General features: G+C 37.0%; 1 protein-coding gene across 2 annotated transcripts; it reads right to left on the bottom strand.

The window, feature by feature from the left end:
- Positions 1-3,965: 3,965 nt before the first annotated feature.
- Positions 3,966-8,780, bottom strand: LOC115219440 (gastrula zinc finger protein XlCGF71.1). Of its 2 annotated transcripts, none has more exons than XM_029789604.2 (2): positions 8,368-8,780; positions 3,966-5,017 (listed from the first exon to the last, which is right to left on the bottom strand). In XM_029789604.2, exon 2 carries the CDS (start codon positions 4,656-4,658, stop codon positions 4,035-4,037), a length of 624 nt encoding a protein of 207 aa, XP_029645464.1. In that variant the 5' UTR covers positions 4,659-5,017; positions 8,368-8,780; the 3' UTR covers positions 3,966-4,034. The 2 variants fall into 2 exon arrangements, with proteins under 2 accessions (XP_029645464.1, XP_036365265.1); XM_036509372.1 differs by having other exon boundaries at positions 8,351-8,369.
- Between the last annotated feature and the right edge of the window lie 3,336 nt (positions 8,781-12,116).

The following is a 12,116-nucleotide window of genomic DNA, read 5'->3' as shown; positions in this document are numbered from 1 at the left end:
CCAAGCAAGGCTAGAGTCCAACAACTGAATGTATAAGAACATATGTATGTATGTGTGTATGTATATATATATATATATATCAAGTAAAGGTGATAAACCTCATTAAGGGATCATAAATCCAATGAAAATACTGGTTAGTTACCAATCCACAGAAAGTTCAACTATAAGGTAACCATATAAACCGTAGTTCATATGTTTATATATTTAAAGAATAAGGAGAAAATGGAGCCATTATCTCAAAATGTATTTCTCACCAGTATATCCTTACTACCTCTCAAGAGATTCATCTTATGATCATTTTAATTTTATGCTTTAATTATCTAAAGATTTCTGAATCGAAACAGCTGTCAGAGATGCTGTCAAATTTTATAATTAATAAATAATTTTATTAATTATCTCTCCATTTTCTCCTTATTCTTTAAATTTATATATATATATATAAAACCATACACACACACACATACACACATATATATATATATATTATATATATATATATATATACACACACACACACATATATATATATACACAAGTATATATTATATAAAAAATATATACAGGCACACACACACACACACACATGTTTATATATATCTGCAATTGTGTGTGGGTATATCCGTATACACACGTGTACACATCCTCTCACATATTGTGTGTGTAATATTAAAAGAGGTAAAATAACAAAACCATGAAAATGGGATTGCTACTCTTCCCTTCCTCCCTCCTTTTTGCGGCCCCTGCTCCCCTCAAAACCCCAAGAAACTGTATCTGAAAGAATAGACAACCAGTTTGAAGTCTGTCATCCTCTCCAAACATGCCCCACACATGAAATGAAACTGTTTGGACAAACATAAAAAGTATCTTTTAACTTTTGATTTGTATGGCGGTGTCACGTCACAACCCCTCATTCTTTAAAGGTGAAGTATGCTAAATAAAGAGAACAAACACATCTAGCTTCTTGTCTGTCTTTCTTCACTAAAATACATCGTGGGGGGGGGGCATGGCCAGGGCTTTGGTCATTGTTATGTTTTTTTTTTGCATGTGTTTGTTTTACACAGGTTCAGGCTATGGCTGTGTGGTTAAGAAGTTTGCTCCCCAACCTTGTGGTCTCAGGTTCAGTCCCACTGAGTCGTACCTTGGCCATGTGCTTTCTATAGTTCCAGGAATACTAAAGCCTTGTCAGTTGATCTGGTAAATGGAAACCGAAAGAAGCCCATCTTATTTATAAATGTATGTATGTATATATACAATATCTATACATATACAGGGTGTGGTGAATAGACTCATCTAAACTACACAAAAATGAAAATAACACTGACATCTCATTTGAAATACTAAAGAGTAAATTTATTCAATAAAATCGCCATTGGATCAATTACAGCCTCAAGATGACTTCAGAATCTCCTGCAACTCTTCTGGACAGTCTCCTTGGCTGTATGTAGCTGGGGGTGGGGCACAATGAGTAATATTTACACCTTTTATGAATATGAGAAGAGAAATATATTACAGTTCTATATTTAAGAGATGAGGAATTATTTACATTTGACGGATATTTGTCCTCATCTTGTTTGTTGATATACCCTCCAGATGTCTTGGGGAATTTTCGAACCTGGGTTCTCATTCCTAAGGTATTTTTCGATGTTGTTGCTATTATTATTATTCAGGTCATTGCCTGGAATCGAACTCAGAATTTTGGGGTTGGTAGCCCATGCTCTTAACCACTACACCATATGTTCAATAGCTTGCAGAACACTATTTCAGAAAATTATCTTTCTCTTTGAGCATAAGAAAGACAAATTTAGTTGACTAAACCAAGATAAGGTTAGTTTTCCTCTCCCCAGAATTACATTTGAAAACAGACTCATACACATCAAAATCCATCCTTAAACATCACAGAAATCAGAAATGTTCAAACATCTAGATCAAATGAAAGAGGATCATGGCAAAATAGCACATGACAGGAAATATTCTCAATAGCATTTTCAAGATCTTCTTGATATATTTATGCACAATGTTGTTAACCCTTTTGTTACTGTATTTATTTTGAGATGCACCGTGTTTCTTTCAATTATTTTAAATATAACAAATAATTTAGTAAAACAACTTAGTTAACATTAAGCTAGTGTTTGGAACATAAATTGTGACTAAGGCTTGGTGGAATATTTTAATTCCAAACGTATGAAAACAAGACATTTTACCACAGAGCCAGAGCTGGGTTAGTAACAAAAGGGTTAAAGAAAAAAAATTATTGAAATAAATCATTACTCATTTTGCCTCAATTTAGACATTAGAAAATGAAAAACTTTCAAATTAGACATTAGTGTTGGGCAAAAAGTTGACTTGGGATCCAACAGAGAAAAGAATATTGATTGTTAAACACCAAAAATTATCCAGATAATTTCATTAGCAACCTCAATTACTACTGGGTGACATTTGAGAAAAAAAAGAGTTAAGCTGCCACCTGTTTTAAACCTTCTCAGCTTCAACAAGAACTATGCTGATCAAATATTACTCCCAAAGATGGTGCAATACTTGTAGAGTGGTGATTTTAGGCAAATAAAAAAAAAAATCAGAAATTACTCATTTTGCCCCACTTCATCACAGCTGTGTAGCAATTTCAAACGAAAAAAAAAGAATAAGAAATTGGAAATTACTCATTTTGCCCCACTTACCCGTCTCATCCACACATTGGTGCATCATTCAATGTATTATATCCATGGACAAAACACTTGACTATCAACAGCCCCATCAACTTGGCTGTACAAACCACTTAAATATCAATGACTCTGTCCACTTGGCTCTAAGTAGGTACCACAGTGAGGCATTACTCAATATACACAACACTTAACTATCAACAACCCAGTTGACCAGCATAGTACAGATTGTACTGTTGTATGTATCCATTGCCAAGACATTCAGCTGCCGTGAATATGTTAAAACTATGATTATATTTAGGCAGCTAGGATCTGGGTAAGATTATTATAATCATTATATTGAGGCAGCTATGATACAGGTAGTTATTATTTAAGAGTTGGTGCCACACAAAAAGCACCTAGTAGAGTCTGTGGAGTGGTTGGCATTAGGAAGGACATCCAGTCATAGAAATCATGCCAGGACAGGCAATGGAGCCTGGTGCAGCCCCTGGCCAAACCATCCAACCCATGCCAGTATGGAAAACAGGCTTTCAATGTTGATGATGACTAAGATGTAAGAAGAATTATTTTAACCAATATAAACCAGCTAAAACCATAACCATTATATTTAAGAAGCCATGGAGTCCGTAAGCTCCCTATTCATCATCATCATCGTTTAACGTCTGTTTTCCATGCTAGCACGGGTTGGTCAGTTCGACCGGGGTGTGGGAAGCCAGGAGGCTGCACCAGACTCCAATCTGATCTGGCAGTGTTTCTACAGCTGGATGCCCTTCCTAACGCCAACCACTCTGTGAGTGTAGTGGGTGCATTTTACGTGCCAGGGGAGGCTGGCAGCCACCACGATCGGTTGGTGCTTTTTTACATGCCACCGGCACAGAAGACAGTCAAGGCAGCGCTGGCATCAGCCGTCGTTATATAAAGGAAGTTAATTGGCTGAATTGTTAAAACAAGAATTACCTTGTGGTAATTATTCCAGCTGTGTCTTCTGGATTCAAGTTATTATTCAAGAAATGAATGACAGAATGAAGCCGCAGACAAAATGCCTTGAAACTTATTCTGAAGTCTTTTTATATTCTCAGTTCAAATCCTGTTGGCATCTGCTCACCTTTTAGCCCTTCAGAGGAGAGAAAATAAATACCAGTCATGTCTTGGGTTAATTTATGCAACCATGCCCTTTCCAAAAAATTTGTCAAATTTATCAAGTTTTCTATTTCTGATTCCCAACCACTGAGAGCAATTATAAAGTAAGATTCTTGTTAATTACAATTGGAAGATATTAAAAAACAAAAACAAAAAAAAAAGAACAGCTGAAATCAATCAGGATGTTTATTTACAATATTTACACACACACAATCATTTGTTCCATCATTTTTTTCATTAAGGTGAAGAAGAATGTTTGATTTTATGAGCAAACACAGAACTCTTGAGATAAAATCTTTGATGACAAAGCTCACACGAAAGCTGACGGCTGTTCTTGTGCCAGCGTTTATGGACAAAGAAAGCACCTTTGGAGTAGAAATTCTTGCCACAGGTTTCGCATCTAAAGAGCCTTTCAACATTTGCCATTTTATGTAATTTCTGGTGCTGCCAAAGTTGAGCTTTAAGAGTAAACTTCATCTCACATTTATTACACTCAAATGGTTTCACACAAAGCATGAAAAACTCGTGGGTTTTCAGACTGGAAAAGTCAGAGAAGAATTTTTTACAGAGAAAACAGTTGGGTTCCGTAAGGTTGGTGTGGGAGGAAGAATGTCTGTGTAAGAGTGTTTTGGTGGGGAACTGAGTAAAACAGCTTGGACATGTATACGGCTTTAGTGCGAAGTGGACTTTTTTATGTAAGTTTAAAGTAGTGCGGAGATGAAACCTTCGATGGCAGATTGAACAATTGAGCTTCTTCATTGGCCAATAAGACGGACTTTCACAATCAAAGGTTAAGGAAACAATCTCTTTGTCCTTCTTGTAAACAACTCTCTGTTGACTTGTCAAAGCCATATCAGACATGTAGCTATCAAGGTTTTCCCTGAATTAATGACAAATATTTGTTGATTTCGACTTTATAAAACAGTTGAGTTTTTGGTTCAAATAATTATTACCAATATTTTGATTCTTGTTCTTCACTTCTGGAGGAATGAGGTAATTATATCTGATGTTAAAAGGTTTTCACAAAATATTCAGTGTATAAACAGAGAAAATGCTTCCTGCAGGACAAATAATTGCCGTTTGGTTGTAGACTTTTCCCTGTTGGAAGCATTTGTCAAAACGCAGATTCATTAAATACTTCCATTGAATACAGCAAGAGTTTCTTTGGGTGTTGGAGGCCCGGAGAAGACTGAAGTGATGGTAGTTGGCAGGGAAATCAGCTGGAAAATAGAATTAAATACAGTAGTGCCTTGGTTTTCGAACAACTCTGATTGTGAATAAATCGTTCTTTATATCATCATCGTCGTTTAAGATCCACTTTCCATGCTGGCATGGGTTGGACAGTTTGACTGAGGGCTGGCAAGCCAGAAGGCAGCACCAGGCACCATTCTGATCTGGCAAAGTTTCTACAGGTGGATGCCCTTCCTTATGCCAACCACTCCCAGAGTGTAGTGGGTACTTTTACGTGCCACCGGCACGAGGGCCAGTCAGGTTGTTCTGGCAACGGCCATGCTCAAAATGTGTTTTTTACATGCTACCTGCATGGGAGCCAGTCCGGTGGCACTGGCAATGACCATGCTCGAATGTTGTTTTACACATGCCACCAGCACATATGCCAGTAAGGCGATGCTGGCAACGATCACGCCCGAATGGTGCTTTTCACATGTCACCGGCATGAGAGCCGATCTACAGCATGATCATGCTTGGATGTATATGTGTGTATATATATTTAGATATATATATATACTACAAAATTAGAAAATGGAGAAACATACTTAAATCAATCAAACATCAACCAACAGATGATACCCAATCAATACTTTATTACACCATTACAAAACAGTAAAGGCATTATACAAAATATATTGTAAATATAATTAGACAAGGAAATAGAAATATAAAATATAATATGTAATTATATCATATCTGACAGCTGTTTCGGCAGTAAGGGCAATCATGCTTCATTTAGATAGATAGATAGATAGAAAGATATAAAGCGCAATTTATTTGTGATCAGAAGCATTCGTAAACAGAGGTACTACTGTATTAAATGAATATGAGAAAGACAAGAGATAAAGTATGATTCATTCGTGATCTGAGTTGTTCAAAAACTGAGGTTCTACTGTATTTGTGTTATTTTAAAGAGTATCTCTAATGGCCACATCTAATCATCCAAATCACTGAATTATATTTATTCCACTCTGTTGAACTGAAGACTCCCTAAGAGTTTCTCAATGACTTTTTACCTGTGGACCCCTTTCATTCCCACTTTACTCGTGTTTAAAAAAATCTTATCGTATTTTTATAATTAAATATTATTAGGAAGTGTATAAAAAAAGTCATTAAAATATTTTGGGTTTTGAAGAAGTAGAACCAATTTATTGCACATAAATTTTAAAAACAAAATCTTACGTGACCTCAAAAGGGTCATCTGGACCCTGGTTGAGAACATTTGCTCCACAGCAATGATTGTCAACCAGGAGCCACATGACCCTAGGGGCTGGCATGCTATATTTTTAGAAGACTTATTTAGACCTGGGCCTCTTCTGAGCCCTAAGACTAGAGGCTGGACCTCAACCTGATTTCCATAGCATATGATTGAGATTACAACATTCCCCACTGGGTTAACTTTCCAACTATTGCTGGAACTCATTTATAGCTAAGTGGACTGGAGTGACATGAAATGAAGTTTTTTGCTCAAGAACACAATGCCCCACAGGGTCTTGGAATCGAAACCACGATCTTACATCCATGATTTCAACATCCTAACCACAATGCCAAATGCCTGTGGAGAAGCAATGTGGAAAAACACTGGACATATGGCAGCCTCAGAAGCTTAGAAAGACAATCACACACAAATTTAACTGACAGACTAATTAATCACTTTTGTCATTTTTCATTCTTTATACTTTTTTTTTTCAGCAGCATAAATATTGGTTTCACATTTTGGCACAAGGCCAGCAATTTCGAGGGAGAGATAACTCAATTACATAGACCCCAGGGCTCAGCTGGTCCTTATTTTATCAACCTTGAAAGGATGGAAGGAGGCAAAGTCAACCTCGGCGGAATTCAAACTCAAAACAAAAACAGATAAAATGCTAAGCAATTTGCTTGGTATGCTAACCATTCTGCCAGAAACAATAATATTTGATCAATTCTAACTAAGGCAGCGAGCTGGCAGAAATGTTAGCACGTTGGGCGAAATGCTTAGCGGTATTTCGTCTGTCTTTATGTTCTGAGTTCAAATTCTGCCGAGGTCTACTTTACCTTTCATCCTTTCGGGGTCGATAAATTACATACCAGTTGCCCACTGTGGTTGATCTAATCGACTGGCCCCCTCTCCCAAAATTTCGGGCCTTGTGCCTAGAGTAGAAAAGAATATTTGATCTATTCTATGAAGATATTTGACATCAACATCTCCAACACCAAAACAGTGCAACACTTCATGTCAGAACTTCCATTTCATCAAAGTCGTTGGTGGGGCTAAAACAGAGAAAGGATGGGTAGCAGTGATGGTTTTTTATTGTTTCAGGGTCTTCAGAAACCAGTGAAAGTCATTCTGAAACCAGAGTCCCGGCCTTAATGCTTGCAAGAAGAGTGATTCCTGCTGAGGACACTCAAGGATCAGATGGTGGGATTAAACCAGATGATAGATTAGTCTACCAGTCAGGGACCGTGGGGTAGGGTGAAGCCAGATGACAGATTAATCTACCAACCAGGAACCAGGTGGTTGGGGATAACCCACCCAACAACTCAGAATGTCAGAACAAACACCACAAGGCACTTAGTCCAAAGCTCTAAGAATTTCACCAGCCCACTCCCCTGGAAAGGTATCAAAAATGATGAAAGACTTTAGTGGGATCTGAACACAAGAAGCTGGCAATTACAACGAAGACGACCAGAAGAGAAGATTTGATCGCAGCCAGGGATTAAACCCTTTCTAGATATTAAAAGCACCTCCTTATAATTCTCACACTGAGTAATGTGTGTGAATGTTAAGAAAGTTTTATTTTTTATAGAAATAGCTGTGTGATATGATACATATATATAATACAAAACCACATTAAATACACAAATCCAAAACCAAGAGAAGAAAAGGGACAAGGAATAACACAACAATTCAATACCAAATGCCCCAGTTGGTTGCACATGGCAAGGTTCAATGAACCCTATTGAGTTTATGGCCGTATTTGCAAGGACCGGCCGGTTTATAAGCCATGAAAAACTCCCATAGTAGTACAAAGTTTAGCAAAATATGTCGCCGTATAATTATCAAAGTTTATCATCACTAACATTTCAGCCCAAGAACATTTAGGGTAATTAAATAGAAGTAACAAGATATGGACAAAGCAAAGAGAGAGTGGCTGCGGCGACCAACAGTCGAAACGTGGGGAGTGAAAGAGTTGAGGATAAATACTTATCTAAAGTCCTATGTTTGCATTCAAAGAGAGGAGATTTATTGGAATAACAGAAACAAAAGGAGGAAGGAAGTTATTTAAGTGGAGTCATTTAAATAAATATTGCGTTGGATTAACAGAATAGAAATTAAGAACAATAAGGAACTGTTTACCTGGGAATCGGAAAACATGTGAGCGGTGTAAGCCAAATTATGTCACTTGTTAAAATAATATCCTCAACAGATATTCAGTTAATGGGAGAAATTTTATTTTATTTATATTTTCATAAAAAAGACGTTTAAACTGTTTGCAAATAATAGTTTTCGATTGAAACTGAATAGATCCTTTATTGTTTATATAAATAATTTTTCTTATTGGGGTTGACTGAATTTTTTTTTTCCTGTTGATTAATTTCAGGCCTACAAAACTTTCAACAATTAACTGGATTCTACAAGAACAGATGCATTCAATCATTATCTTGTAGAGAGGCATGACCACCACACTAATTAACTTAGGATCCAAACTCTTCCGCTTGTTTTTATTCTGGATGACAGAATTGTTTGAGTAACAACGGAGAATGCCTCGATAGTTTGTCGAGTTTCTGAGAAACCAAGTATTCGGGTAGATCTGGTTGGTTATACCTTTTTCCTTGATATTCGTGTACATGTGTGTATTCTAAAAATAATAATTATTAACTCAAACACATTGAGGCGGCGAGCTGGCGAAGTGCTTAGCGGTATTTCGCCCGTCGCTACGTTACGAGTTCAAATTCCTCCGAGGTCAACTTTGCCATTCATCCTTTCGGGAACGGTAAAATAAGCACCAGTTGAACCATTCACGAGGCCAAATATCCCTGAAGGTTTCATCCGAATCCATCCAACGGTTCTTGAGATATCTTGTCCACGGACAAAAAAATAACAAACAAACACGACTGAAAACAATACCCCCGCTTTAGCGAAGGCGGGGGTAATAACAATGATAAACACTATGTAAGGGGTTAACTAGACTTTTGGACCACCCTGTAGTGTCGATAAAATAAATGCCACAGTTAAAACTGTCTGTATCGATTTATTTTTCTATAATCCATTGTAGACATGAATGGGATTTTTAATACAAGGGGGATGTTTCAATCTCCATCTGGAATCATTTCTCTTCATTTGTCGCTGACGTTTTCTTTTTTCACTAAACACAGACATCACACCCAAACCTCTGCACCACGACTATCAATGTGACAGCGACACACTATTATACGTTTCTTATAATTTGACATCTTTTTCTTATGGCGTGTCACACGAGGAAGGTCAGTATCTGTGACATCTGGAACTGGGAGGCAGACAACAGACTACAGCTTGGAAATTATCCTTGAACTGGAGACATGTTCTGTAGGTTTACAAAGATGAAACTCTACCAAAGTCAGCCAAGAGCCAGACGAGCGTGTTAGACAGGGCGACGGCTTAACGCCAGATTCTTAACCAAACTGATGTTGTTGCTTCGCCTTAATTCGGCTCTTATGAAAACTTATGATCAATCACAGACCTTCTACATTGTATACAATACTAGCTTTTTCCTTAAAAGAATAAAATAAAGCTGTGTGTAATTTAACAGAAATTACTTGCTATTTGTAGCAGTTAGTGAGAGCACTGGTGGTTGGTTAAGTCCTTGCAGGATAAGAGAGTTGATGGCACTTTGGACAATAATGTGGGCTTCAAATTTTGGTACAAAGCCAGCAATTCTGAGGGAAGAGGGAAAGTCGATTACATCGACTACAGTGCTCAACAACTAGTTCTTTATTTTGTCAATCCTGAAAGGATGGAAGGTAAAGTTGACTTTGGTGGAATCTGAACTAAGACCGTAACGAGTCAAAAGAGATCTATGCATTTTGTCCGACGCACTAACGATTGTATTGGCTTTCCGCCTTAGACAATAATAATTATTTCTCATTTGTGGCACAAGGCCAGCAGATCCGATTGAAAGAGCAGGTTGATTACATTGACTCCAATACTTGACTGGTACTTCATTTTATCGACCCCGGAAGGGTGAAAAGAAGTCTACTTTGACGGTATTTGAACTTAAAACGTCAAGAAAGTCGAGGTCCAGAGCAAGTCCTACATAGTATTTGTCAGGCGCTCAAACGATTCTACCAATATTTATAAAATACATACAACATCATCGGCTGATGGGGTTGTAGAAGAATAAATACTTAATAGTTCTTCACTGGAATTTAATTTACTTAGAAGAAAGACCGAGTCAATCTCAACTCGATTTAGACTCGCAAGAGTTATTTCTCTTTTTTTGTTGGTTTTATATTTTAAAACTCCCTTAGAGGAAGGTTTTGTCTACAAATTACTTGAAAACATCGCAGTTGAACCAAAGTATTCAACTCACGATTTAACGTATGTCAGACTATACCATCAATATATGTATTTTGCATGTAAGAACGCTCACTTAAAGATTTCTCTTTCAGCATAATGTCCACTGTTACCATTTCATGGTCTTCATATTTCTTAAAGAGAATTCACTCAACTGAATGACTGGCTCCTAACTTAAACTGAGCATTTCGCGCAGATTACAAAAATCCGTGGGTAGAAATCAACGTGATGCTGCGTACTATTGGAATTGCAGGAGCAGTCCACCCGACGGTCTTTTATACAGCTTCCGTCTCTCCAATTTCACTCACAGGACATGGGTCAAATCCAAGGCTATAGAAAATGACATCTGCCCAAGTTGTCACGCAGTGGGATCGAACACGAGATCTCGTTGTCGCGGAGCCAATGTCTTAACTGTTTGGACATACTAAATCTTACTCCAAAATAGTAAAAAATAAAATAAAAGATGCCACATCTTTTTCTTAATTTAATTCTATGTCATAATGTCGTGGGACACACACACACTGAAACGAAATTGAGTCTGGGGAGTATATAATGAAATTATAATGGATGTCTTCCAGAAATTTCGTTGAATTTATCCCTTGTGACTGCTTAGCTGTTTACGGAATCATAGTTTTTGTTTTAACTTTAAAATAATATATGATGAGACATGTTTTATGAAAAAACTGTCCGAATTGAGCGTTAATGAAAGGATATTTAACCATAAACATTCCTAAAGCAAAAACAATACAGGATTATCGACCGACTGAAATATAATGGCTAAGTGTTTAGAAGAGAGAAATCCAATCTGTGTATATATTAGCATATTTTCTCGGTCTGTCTATTGTATTTGTTGGCATGAGTCATCGCAAGGAAGAAAGAGAAGCTAGTTAATTAAAATCGAAAATGGCTGCCGTGCTTGTTACCATCAACGTGACCTCATATACATGTCCCTTATCATTGGCTAATTTTGATGATGTCATTAGTTTCGAGAATGCTGATTGGCTGCAAGATAATCACACTTGAAAACCAGTAGATAAAGCTGACGTCTATGTGATTAAAAATATGTTGATTTATTAAAATCTGTGCTTGTAATTAATTAAGATTTAGTTAAGTATTTAGACAACAGCTCCTTTCTCCTCTCTGTCCTCTTCCTTTTTCGTTCCTGGTTAATTAAGTACACTAAAATAATGACAATCAGCCATGTTGGTATTTTTTTGAAGCAGTTTCTAAAAGATTATTTCACAGGGAAAAAGAAATTAAGAGAAATTCTCTATTTTATTCAAAATGGTTTTTCCCCCTTTCTTTACTTCGCTAATGATTTCTTCATTAGGCAAGTAGCTTCAGGCAGTTGTGAGTGACTTGGAACTGAAGCTTTGGCAGTTAACTCTAGCAGAGGAATAGATGGAAAGCTCACATCCAAGAATCCAAACTTCTTTCTTCTTCTTCTTCTTCTTCTTCTTCTTCTCTTCTTCTTCTTCTTCTTCTTCTCTTTCTCCTCCTTCTCTTTATTCTTCTTCCCCTTCTTCTTCTTCTTCTTCTTCTTCTTCTTCTTT

This window comes from Octopus sinensis, linkage group LG14 (assembly GCF_006345805.1).
Source record: "Octopus sinensis linkage group LG14, ASM634580v1, whole genome shotgun sequence".
In the NCBI taxonomy this organism is placed as follows: domain Eukaryota; kingdom Metazoa; phylum Mollusca; class Cephalopoda; order Octopoda; family Octopodidae; genus Octopus; species Octopus sinensis.
Note: the sequence above shows the minus strand (reverse complement) of the source record. Positions and strands in the feature narration are given on the sequence as shown.